At 33.2% G+C, this 21379-nt stretch overlaps 2 protein-coding genes across 3 annotated transcripts; both read left to right on the top strand.

Annotated features, from left to right (window-relative positions):
• Positions 1-1853: 1853 nt before the first annotated feature.
• LOC101215801 (codeine O-demethylase) lies at positions 1854-5970 on the top strand. Its single transcript, XM_004152807.3, has 4 exons — positions 1854-2363; positions 3397-3641; positions 5141-5468; positions 5570-5970. Exons 1-4 carry the CDS (start codon positions 2136-2138, stop codon positions 5804-5806), a joined length of 1038 nt encoding a protein of 345 aa, XP_004152855.1. The 5' UTR covers positions 1854-2135; the 3' UTR covers positions 5807-5970.
• A 2785-nt stretch (positions 5971-8755) lies between these two features.
• On the top strand, positions 8756-21278 carry LOC101216041 (nuclear speckle splicing regulatory protein 1). 2 transcript variants are annotated; one of them, XM_031881226.1, is made up of 7 exons: positions 8769-9136; positions 9292-9351; positions 16662-16841; positions 16992-17114; positions 18194-18412; positions 20195-20866; positions 20965-21278. In XM_031881226.1, the coding sequence occupies exons 3-6, from the start codon at positions 16683-16685 to the stop codon at positions 20660-20662; spliced, it is 969 nt and encodes a 322-aa protein (XP_031737086.1). In that variant the 5' UTR covers positions 8769-9136; positions 9292-9351; positions 16662-16682; the 3' UTR covers positions 20663-20866; positions 20965-21278. The 2 variants fall into 2 exon arrangements, with proteins under 2 accessions (XP_004152856.1, XP_031737086.1); XM_004152808.3 differs by lacking the exon at positions 9292-9351 and having other exon boundaries at positions 8756-9136.
• The last annotated feature ends 101 nt before the right edge of the window (positions 21279-21379 follow it).

Raw genomic sequence — 21379 nt, 5'->3', positions numbered from 1 at the left:
TCATATGGAATAAACTAATAACAACATGTTGGAATAATTTGAATTATGTAAAGAGAAGAAACCGACAAATATATGTTATATAAATGTCAGTCATCAATTTGAGATAGAGCTTTCTATTTAAATATTAAAAATATGAATTCATATTCATATTTGGAAGCTCAAAACTGGGGATTTTTTTCTAAAAATAATGTAAAATTTGAAACATATATAAAATAGGGTGGATGCAAAACTATTTTAAAAAATAACTTCACCTCAAATCACCTATTTTTGAAAATAGTTTTACATCCACCCTATTTTTGATATATGTTTCAAATTTTACATTATTTTTAGAAAAAATCCAATATTTCGAGACTTTCGAAAATTTTGGTAATTTTTTTATTTACAAAATTATTCCAAATTCATACTTCTCTCTCAAATCTAACTCTAAACCTCATCTCCAATTTTCATCTCTTTTATCTCTCAACTTCCTTCACTTATTGGTCCCACAATGCAATTCTAAGTCTAAAGAATAACAGGTAAACAATAGTGGCAATTCTGGGTTTGTGTTCATGAGGAGATTACGAAGAATTCAAAAGCAATGAAGATATGTCTTCCTTTAACCCTAATTTCGCCTAACTAGGGTATTTGTAGCATGTTAATTTATAAATAGTTCAAATGTAATTAGGGTAAAATTAATTTTGTTTTCAACTGTACATGTCTTTTGCTTTCCATCAATATTTTTCTATAATTCTAAATATTTTTAGAAATGTTGTCAATTAAAACAATATTTTTCTTTAATTTATTGTTTTACTTGTACAAGAAATTGTATTTAATCTTAATCATGAATAGGGTTTATAAAAGACTTAAAAATAACAAAAGGAAAAAAAGAAAAAGAAAAATAGTGTTTACTATAGATTTTAAAATTTTATTATATTTGCACATATTTTCAACCCATGGAAACAAACAAAATAAAAAGCTATTTACGAATTTTAATGGAGAATACTCATGAGTAAATTATTAGTTTTCATAACAGTTTAAAGACCAAAAACTTAAACTTTAGGTTAAGAGTAAGTTATTATAATTTTGATTAGAATAGTTTGTGTTTTGGAAATGGATTATTTTAGCTTATATTTTAATAGTGTGTGTTTGGTGCTTAGACTATTTTACTTTATAACAAAATTAATAAATATTTTAATAAAAAATAAAAATATTATAAATATCAAATGATAAAATTTCACAGTTTAAAATAATCTTGGTCTCAATCAGCTTCTAAATCCTTAAAGGAAAAGTACAAATGAGAGCTTTAATAAAATAAATAAATAAAATAAAATAATTGGTGAGATGATTCCAATGTTAGAAAAAATTAATGAATATGATTATTATTTAAATGTCAACTTGAAAGACCTAAAAAATCAAACAAACAAACTAATCCCTTTCCACAATAATCAAAGTTAATTGTGACAATTCATAAACACAAACTCGCTTATCATTTTTAATAAAGTAAGTTGATTAGTTATCGATTAAAAGAAAATATTCTAATTTATCTCTTAATACTTAATTCATTTTAGTTAGTGTATTTTAAAAACAAATGTTGTGGTTGAAAGGATACCGAAGGAGGTTTAAACACATTTTTCTTAACACTCTACTCTAAGATGAAGGTATGAACTATAAACTTCTTTACAATTTATACATAATTTATGCTAATCGAGATAAATTTCACTATGAGTCATTAGTCATTAAAGCACTCGTGATTGGGGTCATCCATACAAAAATTTTGAAATTCTATAATCCAAGTTGGAGAACAACACTTTGGAATCAATAGGAATATATATATGTGTGTGTGTGTCATCATCATTGTTGTCATTGCCCTCCTTTATTCTACACAAATAAATTGTTAAACCTAATCATTTATACATTTTGAGGGAAAATTTGGGGAATATTCGTACTCACCGTTGACTACAATTTTGCTGAAGCTGTTCTTGGATGGATTATACTCAGCTCTTTCTTTCTTAATTTCTTTCAAATCCTTCAAACCTTCATCAATAGTTCCTATAAATTTGCAACCACAACTCCATAATCCACCGGAAATAAGTTCGATTCCCACAAACAAACCGCAAACCCAATCGGTTTCCATTTTCGATCAATTAGGGGAAAAAATGTCTCAGTGTGCTTCAGATTCGACCAAAAATGTGTTGCAAATGTCCATCAATGGCGACGAACCCCCGCCAGCTTACATTGTCGAAGGCTCTGCAATCGGCGGTGCGGGGGAGATTCCGATCATCGACGTGGGCGTGTTTCTGCCGTCCTCGTCGCCGGAACCTGAGGCTTTGGACTCGGAATTGGGAAAATTGAGATCTGCTCTGGCGAAGGAGGGATGCTTTCAGGTTTTGATTTCCTTTCCATTCCTCTATTCATTTTTCTTCAATCCCCTCAACTAAAATTACGTAGCTAACAAAACTTTTTTTTTGAAAAAATAAAGAATTTTTGCAAGCCCTAGTTTTAAAAATAATAGTTATTAACACGACTTTAGTTTTTCAAACCAAGTTTTAAATTTGTAACAATTTAGTCTATTTTCAAACCAAGTTTTAAATTCGTAACAATTTAGTCTATTATATAAAACATCTCATTATATTTAATTATTAATTATGTAATTTATAAATAATTTGACTACAAAAATTTAGAACTTAAAATTTGAAACTATTGACAAAAAAAATAAATTAAATGCAAAACTATTGACAAAAATAAGTGGATTGAGGTCTGTTCACGACTTGTATGCAGCGACCCTACATCTTCTATTTTTTTTCTTATTTTTATATATATACTACACTCACTCCATATTTTTTTATTTTCTCATTATTTATCCAGTCCTATACATTTTATTTTTTCTCATTATTTATATATACGTACCCACATATAATATAATATATACATTAAACATTCAAATTCTAAAAATATCTTTTTTTATTAAATTAATTTATTATTTTTCTTTATATATATATATATATATTTAAATATCTCAATCTTCAATTCAATTTTTTTATTAAATTCATTTTTTCTAATTTAATTTAATTATTCCTTAATTAAAATTATACTTTTTTTTTCCAATTTTCAATATTTTTTTAGAAAAACCCACTTAGTAATAATAATAATTAAAAAAAGTTGAAGTTACTCAAAATTGAAGTTGGTTTGTATAATTTAAACAAGATTGAAGTTGATGTTTCCCAAATTTATAGTCATGACAATAATTTCAAAACAAAAATTAACAACAAACTAGTTGTATGGACCGACATTTAATATTTAGTGAAAATACAAAAACCATAGAAATGAACGTATAAAACTCAACTGAGATCGAGATCGAGTAAGCATATCAATTCCTCTACCTCATATATAATAATAAAATGATGAGATTTGGTTTAGGCAATTGGACATGGGATTTCAAATTCATTTCTAGACAAGATACGTGAGGTTGCAAAAGAGTTCTTTGAAATGGGAGAAGAAGAAAAGCAAAAGTATAGTCCAAGAAATGAAGATGATAAATTCCAAGGCTATGGAAATGATGTGGTTGTTTCTGAAAATCAAGTTCTTGATTGGAATTATCGTATCTTCGTTCAAGTTTTCCCACATGATTCGAGAAAACTCAATCTTTGGCCAAATGGTTTCAGGTAAACATGTTCGTTTTGTTTTCACCTTTCTAATATTGTGTATGTGACTTCAAGTCCTTTATGGTTTAATTCATATTTTTGTTTCGTCTAGTTATGAACCTTATTCCTGGAAGTCACTTAGTTTTGTCTCATTCTCTTTTCCTGAATTCTTTTGTTAAGGGTTTCATTTTGATGGCTCTTATACTTTTAAGTTGGTTTTCATACAAATATATTTTGGGTTTTTAAAACTTTATGTGTTTGTTTTCTCGGCATTCTTTACTATGGTTTTTATCGTATTATGAACAAAACGTTTCAATATTTAGCCAAATTCTAAAAACATAAACAATTTTTTATATATATAAAAAAAAACCTCTCTATTCATTAAGCATGCAATTTGATTTTTGGTTTTATTTTCCTTACATTTGTGTTTATTTTAATCATGGTTTTCACTTTTTTTAAAAAAAAAATTAAAGATACACATTTACATATTTTAGTAAAATTCTATGATACACATTTACATATTTTAGTAAAATTCTATGAACAAAATAAGATTTTAGGAAGGTTAATATTTATAAATATAACAAAAACCTTAAAATATGTAGGGTCCGTATAACAAAATAAAAAAGTCCACCAATTCAGATTTTTTTTAATATTTCAAGTTTGTTTTATCTTTTCATATTCTTTCTTCTCTTCTTCCTCTCCAATTTTTCTTTTTTTTTTACATTGTCATTTTTCTTTTCTTTTCTTTTTACAATCCATCATAAATTTTGTATTTTTTTTCAGAGGGTTATTTAGTTCAACATCGTGTAGCAAATATAAAAAATTATTTGTTACACGGTATTTGCTACTCAAATTTAAACGATGGTTTACCAATATCCAATAATTTTCAAACTTTAGTCAAATCTAAACGACAAGGTGTAGCCAAATCTAAAGGTCACCTACTAAGAGTATTGAAAAAAACCGTCTAAATTTGTGATCATGTAGCCAAATCTAAACGATCCAAATATATTAGGCTCGTAAGTGGCAAATTAATCACGGTTGACTATGACATTTTTTGTATTTTTCATGGTGGACCTCGTGAGTTTTTTGTTTTTCGAAATTGTTTTATACTGTGTAAATATTTTTTTGATTTGTTATATTAAAAAAAAATGTCCTCTTAAAAACTTATTTTGTTTTTGGTTTTCAAATTTTGCTTCATGGTCCCAACCATTTTTAGCTTTTCATTTTAAAAATTTAGAAATATATATATATATATATGTATATACACTACTTTCCATCCATGTATTTTTCTTTTATTTATTAGATTTTTGTAAGAGTATTACCATAGTTAAAAACAACTTTGTGAAGAAACAAATACATACACAATTTTGAAAAAAAAAAAAGATCTAAAGTACTTATGAGTAAATGTCTATATACAATCAATTTCTTAACTATTGTGGACTATATGTTATGTGATTTTCCATATTGTTTTGTCGTTATTATCATTACATCAACACATTCCACCATCTTATCTCTTTTAGAGAAATCCTAGAAGAGTATGTAGATAACATAAAGTTGGTAATGGAAGTTTTATACAAAGCGATAGCGAAATCATTGAACATCGACGAAGATAGCTTCGTAAAGCAGCTCGGGGATCGATCACCGATGAATGCAAGGTTTAATTTCTATCCGCCGTGTTCGAGACCAGATTTGGTTCTTGGAGTGAAGGCTCATACAGATGGATCAGCTCTAACAATTCTGTTACAAGACAAAGAAATGGAAGGTCTCCAAGTTCTTGTAGATGATAAATGGGTCAAAGTACCTGTCTTACCTTATGCTCTCGTTGTCAATCTTGGTGACCAAATGGAGGTAAGACCTTCTTTATATATTACAGTATGAATGTAATATATAATATGATGATAGGATATATATTATACTGATGAATTGAATGGTATATATAATAATTGAAGATTATGAGCAATGGAATATTGAAGAGCCCAATGCATAGGGCAGTGACAAACTCAGAAAGGTTGAGGATTTCATTGGCAATGTTTCAAATACCTGAGATTGAGAGAGAGATTGGGCCAGTGGAGGCTTTGGTTGATGAACAAACACCAAAGAAATACAAAAACATCCAAAACTATGGTGCTATCAATTATGAATGCTATCAAAAAGGAATTGTACCTATTGATACTCTTAAAATCTAATAATTTTTTTTTTTTGTTTCTTCTTTTTTTATTTTAAAAAAAGCACTTCAACATTCCCAAGTTGTTGGGTAATGCTTTTAGTATTATTATTTGAAAATAAATTTAATGGTTGTATTATGAGAGAAATAATATGTGAATGTTGATAAATATTTATTGAGTGTAAACAATGTATTTATATTTAGTAATTAATTAAAACAAATAGTAATGAATTAATTATTTATTTAAGCTACGTTTTATATTCATCTTCAAGACATAAAAATCTCACACTTTTTTGTAGATTTGAAAGTTCCTCAACAATAATGGAACTTTGTGAAACAAATATGAATTATATTAAATGTTTGTTTGAAATTGCATGTTAAACTTGTAAAACAAACGATCTTAAGATTATTTTTATGTCATCCTTATTCAATATTTTTTGGGTGTGACTTAATTAAAGAGAGAATATATTTACAAAAAGCAAAAAAAACAAAATATAAAATAAACTATATGATTTTATATTTTCATATCCATTAAAACAATAATAAAAAAAGAATCAATTTGTTAATTAAGGATTCTCCGATCAAACTAATGAAAAAGAAAACTCGAAAAGAGAGAAGGGATCACTACAATAAATTCTGGATTTCTCAGCGCAACAATTGGTGAGTTTGGAGATATAATATCTCTCAACTCCTAAATCCTGTGTGGCAGTTAGTTCACATCTCCCGATGCCTACACAACACTGGAGCAATAACATTGGAAGATAGGATGAACTCACAATGCATATCATGAGGCGTCGAGCGAAAAGAAAACATTTAAAAAATGATTATGTAACGCCCAACGTCATGCATGTAGGCGTCGAGAGATAGAAGTGAACTCCTGACACTTTATTGATAGCTTCAGGAGTTGTGGGAAGAATTGTTGACGCTTTGAGTAAGGCATCGAGAGTTAAAAACATTTTCCAAACTCCTAATGCATCCCTACATACGACGTGAGTTGGCCTTTAAAAGTCTCTAGATTTGTATTTTACATATCTGCGAAGGGGAAAGAAGAGAGCGAACGAACACTACCTAAAACCCACAGTCGCTCATGTCATCACACCACGACTGTCTTCCTTAATTATCCTGTATTTTTTGGTGCTGCCCTTGTCCTCTGGTGCCACCGTCATAGCTGCTGCCTCTATCTCTTTTGGTATGTAATTTATTTAAGCTAGATTTAAATTTTACCCTGAAAATCCTATTTTCTTCGCTAAAATCCTTTGTGTCCTAAGATCAATTATTCTCTTGTTTTTCATGTGGTTTCTTGTCATGCCCTATTTATCTTTTAGGCTTGGAGAATCTTCTTTTGTTTTGAGAATTTGTTGAAGAAGTTTAATATTTGTTATGTCGAGACTTGCAAGTATATATATTTGTTATGTGGAGATTTGAATAAGTTGATTTTGTTCATGTGGACACGTGCAAGTATATATATAATTCAATAAAGACATTTATAAGTTGATTATAGTTGAAGATGTTTAATATGTACCACATATTTGTTGAATGACCCGAAACAAATAACTTAAGGGAAAAAAAAGGGTTATAATATATCCTAAACTCGACTAATGTATAAAAAAGATTGAAAGTATAAATATTATCGTTATCTTTCAAATATTAAAATAGAACATTTGAAAGTTGTAAATGAACCAAACTTTTGAAATAATTTCAAATCTTGTTGGCATAAATTTATGTCTATAGAAAGTGCTTTTTCTTTTTCTTTTTTTGCCAACTTTGTATGGACACTTAGAAATCTTGCTTGAATCTTTCTATTTTGTTCAATAAAATGATTTTCTAATGAAAAAAAATGCAATTAAATAGTATTTGGTATATATGTAAAGCTTTACACAATCCCTATCTTTATATGAACACTAAAAATTTTGTTGAGCCAAGGAATAGAGAGATTGAAATGTTTAGATGAGATGTTGGATATGCAAGTTCATTATTAGATAGAGACTAAATAGATTCTTCTCCTCTTGATTATTGGGAGTACTTCAAACTTTTGATTAATAACAATACATATAAACTTGCATCAAGTCAAACATTTTAAGATATATCATACAATACAATATAAGTGTTGGGGGCTTCTTTACCGTGAGAGTATTTATTAGTGGCAAACTGATATTTATATGTGCTAAAGTTCAAGAGATCCGTAATTTAAATTTTCTTAATTCCATTTTTGCTAACTTCCAATCATCAAAATTATTTATCTTTTAGGTCTTTAACAATGAACAAGGATTTGATCAAACTTAGAAATAAATTGTAGATTGAGTATAGAAAGCGAGTTTTTCAGTTTTTAGAGGCTGCAAATGTTCATATTAATGATTTTGGACGAGCAAAATGTCTATGCAAGAATTGTATGAACTCAATGTAGAGTCATTAGAGGGTGTGGAGCGACGTCTATTAACCGTTGGAAGATCCCCTCTTATGTGAATTGGGTATAATGGAGAGTGAGGCAACTTGCATGGAGGTTTAGAAAGATAATTACAATCAATTTGCATCACAATGATAAAGGAACTAACAACATTTTTTAACGGAATGATTTACAAGTTTCCATTGAAAAGGAAGAAGAAACAGAAGAAGATTTCGAGAATAAAATATCTTTTAACGATGATGAATGAGATAGAACAAACTTATACGAGGATTTAATGTAAACTCTCTTCTCATTCTCCAAGTTGGAAAAAACAAGTTTATATTCTAATGCCAATTTTTTAAAGTTAGAATTGTTTTAATAATGAAATTATAATTTAATTTGTAAAGGAAGAAAACTAATGCAAAAAAAATAAGTTTATCTTGTAGTAAGGGACACCATGGTCATATAATTTAATTTGTAAAGGAAGAAAACTAATGCAAAAAAAATAAGTTTATCTTGTAGTAAGGGACACTATGGTCATTTTCTATAATATTATTAATAATTTTTTTTGATTAAATGAAAAGAAAAAAAAGAAAAAGAAAAAAGAGAGAGGCAATTCGAGTCCTTCTTCGTCGTAAAAGTCGAGTAGATCCCTCTTCTCAAAATTTCTCTCGCCGACCTCCGCCATCTCTCTATATTCCTCCACCGCCACACATCGGCGACTGCCAATTGCACCGCCGCTAGCTCTCTCCGCGCGCGGGATCGAAGTTGCTAGCCGATTTGTGTGGTACTTTGTCCCTTCTCCGATCTGCCACTGTCTGCCTATTGGAAGTCGTTCACCAACTTCTGGCCGTCAGATTTTGTTCGTCTTGCAATCTGCCGCTTGGACCACAGTCACGCTACTCCCGAGATTTGTTTCGAGCTAGTTGCCCTGTCTGTCCGTGCGTTGATTGAGCCTCCGGTGTACTGGTGAGTGCCGAATATCCGTTGTCTTATGATGCATTGTCGCTGAAAAATTTCATTGTTTTAGTTCATTTCCTATAAATATTTGGAATACCCATTAAGTTTAGACTTGAGTTTAGCAATACCCATTACATTTTAGTGTTATCTTTGAATTTTGGAAGAGATTGAGTTGCGGTCCAGTCATTTGGAAGCTCGAAATTGGGCGTTTGGACACAAATTAGGTAAGAATCTAAACTTTATTGAGCGGGTCTTGAGTATCCATTGAGTTTTGACGCTATTATTGAACAAACCCATAGTTTTTGGATGCTAGGATTCGATAGTTGAAGGCCGTTAGAGAATTGTCCTTTGAAACTAAGGTTACTTTTTTAAGTACTTGTAAGTTTTGGAGTAATTTCATTGAGTTTTCTTGAAGTTCTCGAATGCCCATTAAGTTTAAGCATTTAGATAAAATTAGGCATGCTACTCGGATCCTTGAGTTGAATGTTAAAGGTTGAAAGTGGACTTTCCATTAACTTTGGGGTTTGCTTGGGTGTTCTTCTATAATCTTTGAAACATAAAATGGTTTTAGGTACTAGATTCGAATTTAGAAAGCCGTTAATGTGCTTTTATAATCTTCAAAACATAAAATGGTTTTAGGTACTAGATTCAAATTTAGAAAGCCATTAATATGCTGTCAAGGCGATTTCGACAAGGTATCGATAAGGTTTTAGGTAAATTTAGTGAGCTTTCCTATAGTTCTTGAATAGCCATTTAGTTTTAGCATGAACTTGATATTGCCCATATAACCATATTGTTTTGTATGAGAGATTGAAGATTTGGAGAACTTGGAAGTATTGATCAACACGTTTAAGGTTGTTAATATTTTCAAACCTGAAACTTAGAAAAACCTCAACAATAGCACAAGACAGAGGGAGCACTCTGTGGAAATATATTGATATCCAAAAACAGTGTTCGACAAACAACCAGTAAGCAACTACGAGCAAGAAATAACATAATACTATAAGAAAATATCCCATCTCCTAAGAGAAGGCTGGAAGCTTCTCCCGAAAAGCTATACAACAACTTTAAACCCAATCAATACCTAAAAACCCATTCACCAAAACATTCTCTATTTATACTCCCTTCACAGTGGGCCCTAAAAGCTATACCGCTCGGCTCGAATTGCACCTTGTTCTCAAGGTGGAAGGACGGAAACTGCTGCTTCATTTCGGTTACCCTCTAATTCCCTATACAGATTCTGGCTTAAGTTGTAATTCAAACTTCTTGGTCAGGGCTGGAAATTGATGTTGCACCAGCTGGTTATGCCTCAACTTGAGTTTCAGTTGTGATATATGGAAAACATCGTGAATGCTAGCTTTTGGTGGTAATCCTGACGATAAGCAACTTCTCCAATCCTTTCTATGATCCGGTATGGCCCAAAAAATTTGGGTGAGAGTTTCTCATTTCTTTTTCTTGCTAAGGATCTTTGCTGGTATGGTCTCAACTTCAAATACACCCATCCCTCTGCTGAAAATTCAAATCTCTTCTTCTTAAATCAACTTGCTTTTTCATTCGGTTTAGAGCAATAGCTAGGTTTTCTTTAAAAGCATTGAAGGTCTGATCCCTCTCTTGTAGCAGTTGGTCAACACTGTTGTTGGAGGTTTTCTTTTCCCCATAAGACAGAATAGGGGGTGGCGGTCTACCATAAACAACTTGGTACGAAGTGGTTTTCAAGGAGGCATGAAATGTAGTGTTGTACCGAAGTTCAGACCACAGAATACATTTATTCCACTTGGTCGGTTGTTCATTGCAAAAGCATCTTAAATATGTCTTGAGGCATCTATTTACTCTCTTGGTTTGCCCATCTGTTTGAGGATGGAATGCCGTGCTCCTTTTTAGCATCGTTCCATGGCTGTAAATAGTTCTTTCCAGAAGTTACTCAAGAAAATTGCATCTCTATCCCTGACAATTGTTTTAGGAATGCCATGTCTACTTACAATATTTTCAATGAATGCTTCTGCCATTTGTTTTGCTGTGAATGGGTGTTTCAACATGAGGAAATTTCCAAACTTACTCAATCGGTCTACCACCACCTTGATAGAGTCATACCCGCCTGCCTTGGACAGTTCTTCAATAAAATCCATGGTCCAGTTTTCTAAAATTAGCTCGGGTATGGGCAAAGGTTGCAGTAGGCCTGCTGGGGACCACGCTTTTGTTTTATTTCTCTGGTAGATTTCACATCCCTCAACATAATTCTTCACATCTGTTTTCATTCCCATCTAGTGCAGCTCTCTGCTCATTCTTTTATATGTTCTCACCAAATCCGAGTGTTCTCCCATTATAAAGTCATGAAACATGTGCAGCAAGGATGGGATGAGGAATGAAGTTTTTGGTAATACCTACCTTCCTTTATAGCGTAATTGTCCATTAATCCATTTGTAATTCGGCTTCCCATTTGGCTCCCTCTTTAATTCCTCTATAATTTTCTGCAATTCTCCATCTTCCTCAACTTCTTTCATGATCATCTCCACATCAACTATTCCTGGGGCTGTTGAAACCATTATTTCAGTTGGCTGGTTTATTCGAGATAATGCATCCGCTGCCTTATTTTGTACACTGAGCTGATATAATATTTCGAAGTCATACTCCAAAAGCTTCATCAACCACTTCTGAAATTGAGGTTGGACTTTCCTTTGATCAATTAGGAATTTAAGTGCCTTTTGTTCCGATATCACTGTAAATTTTCTGCCCAATAAATAGTGTCTCCATTTTTGCACAGCTAACACCACAACCATGTGTTCTCTTTCGACGACTGATTTAGTTTGGGCCCGCGAAGATAATTTTTGGCTGAAGAAGGCTATCGACCTTGACTTCTGTGTTAGGACAGCCCTCAATCCATACCCAGATGCATCAGTTTCAACCAAAAAGGGAAGGGCGAAATTTGGAAGTGCCAAAACTAGAACTGAAATCATAGCCCCATTCATTGTTTCAAAAGCCGTGGTAGATTCTTCACTCCAAGTGAAGTCATTCTTTTGCAATAACTTGGCTAGAGGTGTCGTAATGTCCCCATAATTTTTCATGAATCTCCTGTAATATCCAATTAGCCCCAAAAATCCCCATTTCTCCATTGCCAGGATTTTCTCCCCATCAGCCTCCACACCTTGGCTTGATATCCCATGCCCTAAATATTGTATTCTTGAGTGTCCGATTACAAATTTCTTCTGCTTGGCATAGAGCTCATTGTCACTCAAAATATTGAACACTTCCCTCAAATGCTTCTCATGTTTTATAATGGCAGAGTTGTAAACTAAAATATCGTAAAAAAATACCAGCACAAAACGATGAAGGAATCGGTAGAAGACTTGATTCATTAACGATTGAAAAGTAGCGGGCGCATTCGTCAATCCAAATGGCATTACTAGGAATTTGTAGTGCCTCTCATGAGTCGGAAAGGTTGTCTTCTCTATGTCATCTTCCCTCATTTTGATTTAATGATATCCGAATTTGAGGTCGAGCTTTGAAAACACTGTTGCCCCATGTAACTCGTCTAACAATTATTCTATTACTGGAATGGGAAACTTATCTGTTGTGGATATTAATCACGCGTGAGCTATTATCGGCCATGTATTTAGTATTCTACCATGGTTGGGTGGATGAAGGCTGCTATTGTGGCAGGTACTAAATATGCGTGAGCTCAGTTTGGCTGCATGATTCCTTAATCATGTGCGAGCTATTTTCATCCATATATTTAGGCGCTATGCTATGGTAGACCCTTACATGGTACAAGTTCGTTGGCGAATACTTGTGATTTATAGTAATACGTGTTTATAACGTTTTAATTATTACTTCGTTATCGATTCCATATTTAAACATTCTTGAGAGCATGTTTTATGATTTTTTACTTCTAAAAACTTGCCACTCACTGAGGTTGAGATCCTCGTCATCGACTGTAGATTCTCGTTTTCTTTTGTATGTATATACTTAAGTTTTGTAGTGCATCATGGGTGGTTAGAAGTAGTGAGAGTCATGCTACGGACATGTGTTTTGAGAGATCTCTTAGCAGACTATAATTCTTTTGTAACTAAATTCCTAGTTGGATATAAACTCTGATTGAGACTCTAGATTAGTTTGGATGAGAGTGTGGTGAGACATCAATGTTATTTTGAGTCTGAAGAATATATATATATATATAGAAGTGTAATTTTCTATTTTCTTCTCTTTTTAGGTATGGCTAACCCATATTTTTAGGGAAGATGCTATCAAAATTTCTATAGAATTTTAGGTTGGAAAATGTTGTTTTTAAAAAGTGTTTTCATGCCACAATCTAGGCTAGAGGGAAAAAACTAAACGGGGTGTGAAAATTTGGTATAAGAGCATAGCATGGTTTTGGAAAACCTAAGGGTTATGAGCAAAAGTTTTGGAAATCTAAAGGTTTTGCATTATATAGTCAGCATGAGTAGGTTGCTTGGAAACATGCCCATTTTGGTACACGACCTAGACATCCTATAGAGAGAACTTGTGACACTCCTTTAGTTTAGACGTGGGACTGAGGAATTTGAAGTTGAAGCCAACTGTGTTGAGAAGAACTTTGATGAACGGATGATACCTTGTTTGGCTCAAGAAATTGTCGTCGGTATGAGAGTTATGCACAAGATAATCCCACGAGAACTTCAAAATTAAGTGTGAAGGCTTTGAGAGCAACAATATTTTTTAGAAACAACTAATCCCAAAAATGTAGAATATTGGTTGGAGATAGTAGAGAAATGTTTGGGTCCATGAGTTGTCCAAATGAAAGTAAGGCAAGACTTGCCACTCTCTAGTTGTAGAGAGGAGCATAGAACTGGTAGCGCTTCCCTAAGTTATGCTCAATGGTAGATCAATTAGTTAGAAAGAATCCTAATGAGTTATTCATAAAAAACCTTATCAGTGGTCATTCCAAGAGGCGAAGCGAAATGAATTTTGGAAGCTTCAAAAGGAAATTATGTTTATGGCAAAATATAAAAAGCACACCAAATTGTCCAAGTATGCTATTTTAGTTATACAAGACGAGGTGAACATATGAAAAAGTTTTAAGGATACTTTAAGAAAGGAGATTCATATGCTATTACTGTTAGCACTGAATGGATGGTGTTGTTAAACATATAAATACTGCTATACAAGTTGCAAAGAACTTGTTTGAGAAGAATGCTGAGAAATAAATCTTAAGGCCTTGGCAATCTAGTAGTCCAAGAAGGGTAAATATCTCCATATGGATTATGCTGTTTGGAAAATTAAACTGTGCTTCAGTACTTCAAAGTAAGCTTCCCTCCTTTTTCCTATCACCTCATGCCTGCCCCCTTTGTGTTGGTAACATGGAAAAGATTCATTACCTTTTATTTGTCTGTGTCTTTGCATCTAAATGTTGGTTTCGGCTTCTCCAAGCATTCAACGTTTGTTGGGCTTTTGATCACGATTTTAAGAACAACGTGACTCAAGTTCTTGCTGGTCTAGCCTTGAAGATGAAGACAACTGATTTATTGCGAGTAAATGCAGTAAAAGCTCTCTTAGTTGAAATATGGTTTGAAAGAAATCAAAGAGTTTTCCATGATAAACCATCAACTTGGATGGAACGTTTTGAATCTGTTTATTTGAATGCATCTTCATGGTGTTCTCTGTCCAAAGATTTTCAGGATTACTCTTCGCAGGATATTGTGTTAAATTGGCCAGTCTTTATAGCCTCCCCGACTTGAAGTTCTTGATCATCAGGACTTCCGGATCAGCCCTTTGCTTCAAACAATTTTTTGCTCAATCAATCAAGGCTTATTTTTCTTATTCTTGGCCTGCTGCCTATGATTTATGATTTTGCTTTGGACAAATTATTTTATTATTTTGTTTGGCTTTGTATTTGTGGCTTTTTTTTATCTTGTATTGTCGCTTTTTGGATGTGATGAGGGCGCTAAGGGGGTGTCAATCTAGTTGAGATGCCCAGGTGTGCCTGCTGATCCGCCCTCCCCCTATTGCTCTTTGTATATCTCTACATTGAGCTTTGTCTCTTTATTTTTCGATACTACTATAGTAAGACTCGTTTCCTTTTAAAAAAAGGGTGCTCGACTAGCTAGTCTTTCGAGCTTATCATATGAAAGATCTAATGGCTGACTTAACCTTGGAGTTTGACGAGTTTATCAGAATAGATTTCTTGTCAACGTATCACACCACTATAGGTTTATACCATAAAGGAGCAAGTGTTTAAGTAACAAGGTGACGTTGAAGTGAGTTCAAAAGCAATGGAAAATTGTCTCGGCTAACCCATATTTTAGGGGAGATGCTACTGAAATTTGTATAGAATTTTAGGTTGATAAATGTTGTTTTCAAAAAGTGTTTCTATGCCACAATCTAGGTTAGAGGGGAAAACCTAGAACAGGGTATGACAATTTAATGAACGAAGACGTAATGAACTATACTCTGATTGTTCAAAATTTTCTTCCTTGAACTTTTTATTAAGTTGATGCATATCAAAGTTTTCAACGGTTGGAGTAATAAATCCTTTGACATGTTACTAGAATGGTCCATCGTTGTCAGTAGTGCTCTCTTTGAGACACCACATTGAAAGAAAGGATTTCTTTAGACATTACAAGGTTGAGGTATCTTCAGCACATTTTCTTCCAGTTTGATATTTTCCAGCTCTAAATTTTTTTTCTGAGTAGATATGCTTTTGATCTATTCCCCAGATATTATTGGTATCTCATGTGTCTGATTTGCTTTTATGTGAACTTCAGGTCAATGACATTGTCTTTTATGATCATGTTGAGATTTAGACTAAGATTCAAATTTTCTCATTTGTTTATATACATTCATATACCCTACTGTACGGAAAATTATAGAACATCAAACCCGATTTTTATTATTTATTCTTTTAATAGGAACTAGTTTTTTTGAGAAAATTAAAGAATAGAAGGGTAACAAAAAGGAAAAAGCCCTTAAAACTACTGTCAAGAAAGAGTTTCCAACTAAATCCTAGGTAGGTGGCATCCATGAATTGAACTCATTCCTCCAAATCCATTGTCATACTCATCGCCCTTATTCACTAGACCAACCCATGAAGTTCACTATTGGCTTTCTGAGTATTTTAAATATTCTACCTTTCAAAAAATATTCGTTTTCAGGTAACCAAAAAAACATAGGAGGCACATGACAGGTTGTTTGCTAATTGTGCCATGGAGATTGTACTTGCATTAATTTTGATGTTTTATTAGAACTTTAACATTCTTTTTGTTGGTTAGACCTTCATTGTTTCTAGTTTGTTTGTTTTGAGAATATTAAATCCAAGTTGTTATTTCATTTCTGATTTATTTGGGATCCCAACAGGAAGGTACTCTATTTTGTGTTGGGATTGTTCCCAAAATACTCCTTCTTTGAGGGAACAAAGTTAAAATTTTATTTTCACTTTGGTTAGAGGACTTAGGAAATTGGGTCATTATGTAATCTATTTTTGAAGAGCATTGGGATTGGGGTATAATATGGAAGCATTTGTGTATGCAGTATGCATCAATGAGCTGCATTTTAATTTTTACAGGAACAGTTAGAAGACAGTAAAATGAGCAAGTATGGCCTGCAGCTTAGGGTTAAGCCATCGCAGCAGAAGCAGCCTACAAGACCACCCCTTCCTGCTCCTCTTGGATTTCAAGATGATGACGATGACGATGTTGAGAGAGAGATATCCCGCCAAGCTTCCAAGAATAAGGCGCTTAAGGATGTAAGTTAGCTTGTCTATGACTAATTTTTCCTATGTGTGTTGGTACCTTTTCCTTTACAGGTATTTATTGAACAAAGATAGCGTCATAGCAAGAATCTCAGGGTTGTATGCTAGACTTATTTTATCTTCCCCCCTTGAAAATCAAATCAGATTGAGGAGCAACATAAGAAAGCACTAGAGGAGGATCCATCTGTCTTTGACTATGATGGAGTTTATGATGAAATGAAAGAAAAGGTTGTTCAACCTCGAGCATATGATCGTGAAGAGCGAAAGGTATGTTCACAATTTGATTCAGGAACTTGCTTGGTTCCTTTGTTACTATTGCAGATTTCTTCTCTAAGGTATTGTTTTATTATTATTTCTTTTGAGAGATTTCAAGGTTTTATTTAATCATTAAAAATTTATTTTTCTTAAATTTCAATTTAGCAATTTTACTTCCAAAGGGTTTTAGGATTTGGCTGTTGCAGCTGTGAGCTCTATAACTTTACCAATGGTTGGGCCTTGGTATTATAAGTTTTATGGCTCTGTTTGAGATTGGAAGTTGTTAAATCGTTCAATAATCAAAATCTTTGAAACATGCCTAAAAAAACAAGAAGAAAAATTGAACTAGATATTATATTGTACCAACTAGAAGTACTATATATGTATCTACATTTCACCTAGAGTTGTGGACTTCAGTTGAAACATTGAAACACAAATCAATTGAACTAGATGTGTCTTCGAATCCTTCTAGGTTTGAGCTAGAACTTATAATTTTTTTTAAAAAAATATATATGATATTTCTAGAATTAGGAACTGACGAAACCAGTGCTTCATCTTACAAAAGAAAAAAATTTATCTGTTAGGATCCTCCACCTGAAAATCAGTAAAATCCCAACAAATACAGAAACAGAGGCAGCACTCTGTGATATCTATATATTGATAACCCAAAATATGATGTCCACAAGAGATTCAAAAGACATGAAAATGACAATGGAAATAAAGACAAGTCCAACTCCTTGGAGATGACTGGAAACCTCTCCCTCTAAAAGCTTCAACAACCTTTACTACAAAATACCTATCTGCACTGATATCTAAACATTCTATTTATACCTCTCGTTATTCGCGGGTTCCATCTGGTATATTGTTTTCCCCAATCCCTTCTCCTTGGCTTGACGTAAGGTTAAATACCTTTTTGCCCTTGCGTTCGTATTTGTGAATAATTGGGGGTCTAACAATATCATTCTAAAACTTAATGAAACATAAAAATGATATCTTAAATGAAATTGAATATGTATAAAATTACAATATTACCCTAATCTAATGCTTCCATTCGAGAAAACACTTATGGTATCCCTGCCTTATTATTGCAGCCAAAGTATATTCAAAATTTGATGAAAAAGGCACAAGAGAGAGAGAGAGAGCAGGAGATTATATATGAAAGAAAACTGGCCAAGGAGAGAAGCAAAGATGATCATCTCTATGCTGGTAAGGATAAATTTGTCACCGGTGCCTACAAAAAGAAACTTGCAGAACAAGCAAAATGGATGGAGGAAGAGCGCCTTCGACAACTTCGGGAGGAGAAAGAGGATGTATGTATTGTTTTCATTTTCCTCCTTGTGCATTTTTTATTTTCATTTATAATTTTATAAATTCTTATTATTTGTGGAATGTCTTCTATAGTGATATAATGAGCGAGTGCAAGCACTTTGTATATATTATTAGAACTGTAAGTTTTTTCATATTTTCCTTGTTGCAGAAGAAACCAACCTTTCATTGAGAAAAAAATGAAAAAAATACAAAGAGGTCAACAAGAGAAAAAACAAAAAATTCTCAAAAAGAGAAGTCCCCTTGAAGAAAGGGACTCCAATTTAAGGAAAAAAAGACCAGAAATATAACTACAATGTCTTCAGGACCAAACTTCAAAGAGGAACATTGAATCGAAACAAAAGTCCAAACATCCCATTAGTCCCTCATGACTCTTAACTTTTTATTCTTATTTTTTCCCATAAACTCCAAGAAGCACGACTTTCCACAAAGATGTCCCACTCTAATGAAAAGATGAATTGAAATTTTCGATAATCTCCGTGATAGGTTTGAAACCCTTAGCCCTGTTTTTCCGCTCCATCGGGCTGGAGCAAACAATTTTGTTCAATCTTGGTTAACCCTTGGAAGGAGTCGAAAAGTCAGGCCCTCACAATTTGAAGGAAAAACAATTTGGGATTAGTTGTCATATGAGCAGTTGCATCGGAGTCTATGACTCATTGTGTAAAGAAGGAAAAGCGACATCAATTCATGTTACCTGAATTAGCAATGTTTTAGGGGCACATGTTAACGATGAAGGAGATGCTTTCAACAATTTAGTTGACAAATCATGGATAGATGGAGCCCGTAATTGAGCCAAATGAGACATCACTGCGGGATCGAAAACCAAGTTCTGAGAAGCTTCTAACCAATGGAACAAAACAGCAACAAATCCGAAGAACCAAAAGAGTATTTTTTTCAAAGACCCTGGCACTTGATTAGATTTTAGTAGAACCAAATACACAGATCATCTGGAAACACAAATGGAGAAAAACCCAGCCAACAGAGCACAAAACAGATCTCCCACGTGCCAGCGCTGAGGAATTTGCGGCAGATGAAGAGGTGGCGCGTGAGCCTCACATGCTAGTCAGATGGCTTTGAAAATCTGAAGTTTGGTAGATCGGTAGCTGGGCTCCTTTTTTAGCTGGGAGATGTCAAAAAAAAAGAAAACTTCTGGCAGCGGCTGATGGACAACAAACAAACCGATGACGGCAAGGGTGGGCAAAATTGTAAACCCACCCCTCCAAAAAGCCCTAGATGTTATAAAAGGGTTCTAAATTCTCAAACCCTAATTTTCTCTTACGCTTTGATACCATGTTGAAGCTAGTGGAAATATGAAATAGCTCAATTCGTTTTATACAATAGGGTTCAATAGGTAGGCATACATGGAAACCCTAACTAAAGACTAATAAATTACAATAATGAACAAACGACTGATAAGCTCCTATATATATATTATAGCACTTTATATGTTGAATTTGGATTTACCAGTCCCCACTTATAGTTTGTTTTAAACCAAAGAAATTAAAAAAATTGAAGGACATTAATTAACTAAATTCTAATAGAAAGCGAAACCGTGGATGAAGATGGAAGGTAAAAATAGACCTATAACTATGTTGACTGGCATTTTCTTCAGGCTTTCTGCCTCTACCTATAAACAAAGCCCTTGGTATAGATATTTTTACAAAAGTATTCTATTTTATTTTATTTATTATTTACAGTTTCTCACAAAATATATACTTATTAGTCTATTTTGTTTTGATTAATATTATTTTTGTACTCATTTGAAGGTTACTAAGAAGAGCGACATGAGCGATTTTTACTTCAGTCTTCAAAAGAATGTTGCCTATGGTGCCCGAAATGCAATTGAGCCAACGGCACCCCCAAAGAAGCTTCAGTTAGAGAAGAAAGAGAAGCAGACAGAAGTTCATATTTTGGAGAAGCATGAAGAGAGTTGTAATGGCGATACCTTTAATGACCATCTGTTGCAAAACTCGAACTTACCTTCCTGTTCAGAGAAGACAATAGAAGAGCATCCTCATCTTGAAGAACGCCTTCCGTTTTCAAACAAAACGACACCATCTAATATAGAAGGTACCAGCCCCCCTACTTTACATGATAAAACTCCAGTTCAAGAACAGCCCAAGCATGAGCAAAGTGAACAACCACCAAAGAGTGATCACCATAAAAGAAATGAAGATGCTGTTGCTGCTGCAAAAGAGCGCTTTTTGGCTCGAAAAAGAGCCAAGGAGGTGTGAAATACTTGTCAAACTAGATTAAACTGAGTACTAATATGTAAATGTCATTGTTGTATCAAGAATATCTGATAATTATGTTCTTAATAGTCAAATTAGTCTTTAACCATTGGCTGCAACATTGCATTCTGTTTTATGGTTCGTGTGAGAGCTTCAAATGAAACCCGAAGAACGCAGTTGCTTGAAGTTGCAGCGTTTTCATTGAAAGTAAGTGAAGTTTTCCCTTATAGCAAATATCAAGTTGTGATTTATGAACTTTCAAACATATTTTGTTGCATTAAATGATGGTCCCTTTGTTTGTGCAGATGGAATGCCATTATTAAACTTGTGATATGGAGGCTAGAGATTGGACATAAGCTCCTGCATTAGCATCGCAGACACATCAAGTAGGGAGAAAATCAAATTCTTCCAAACTTTATTATGTATGAGCATATGGAAAATGATTATTTTCTTTGTTGGGACCCAAAAACTGAATGAAGCTTCTCAATGAACTGATTATAGCTAAGCAACTTTGCTTTGAAAATCTCTCCATAAGGAAGAAGATTCCCAGTTTTGAAATACAACACAAATCTTTGTGAACATGTTTCTTAATAAAGTAATCCCCAAGCTTGAAGTTGGATGTTTATATGTACTAGTTCAGTAACAAATAAGAAGAAAACTAAGTGTCAACATTGATGGACAATGAAAGAAATTCAAGTTTGTTGGTGGTACAATTTTGAA

This window comes from Cucumis sativus, chromosome 2, assembly GCF_000004075.3.
Source record: "Cucumis sativus cultivar 9930 chromosome 2, Cucumber_9930_V3, whole genome shotgun sequence".
In the NCBI taxonomy this organism is placed as follows: Eukaryota; Viridiplantae; Streptophyta; class Magnoliopsida; order Cucurbitales; family Cucurbitaceae; genus Cucumis; species Cucumis sativus.
The sequence above is the reverse complement of the archived record's forward strand: the minus strand, read 5'-3'. Positions and strand labels throughout refer to the sequence as shown.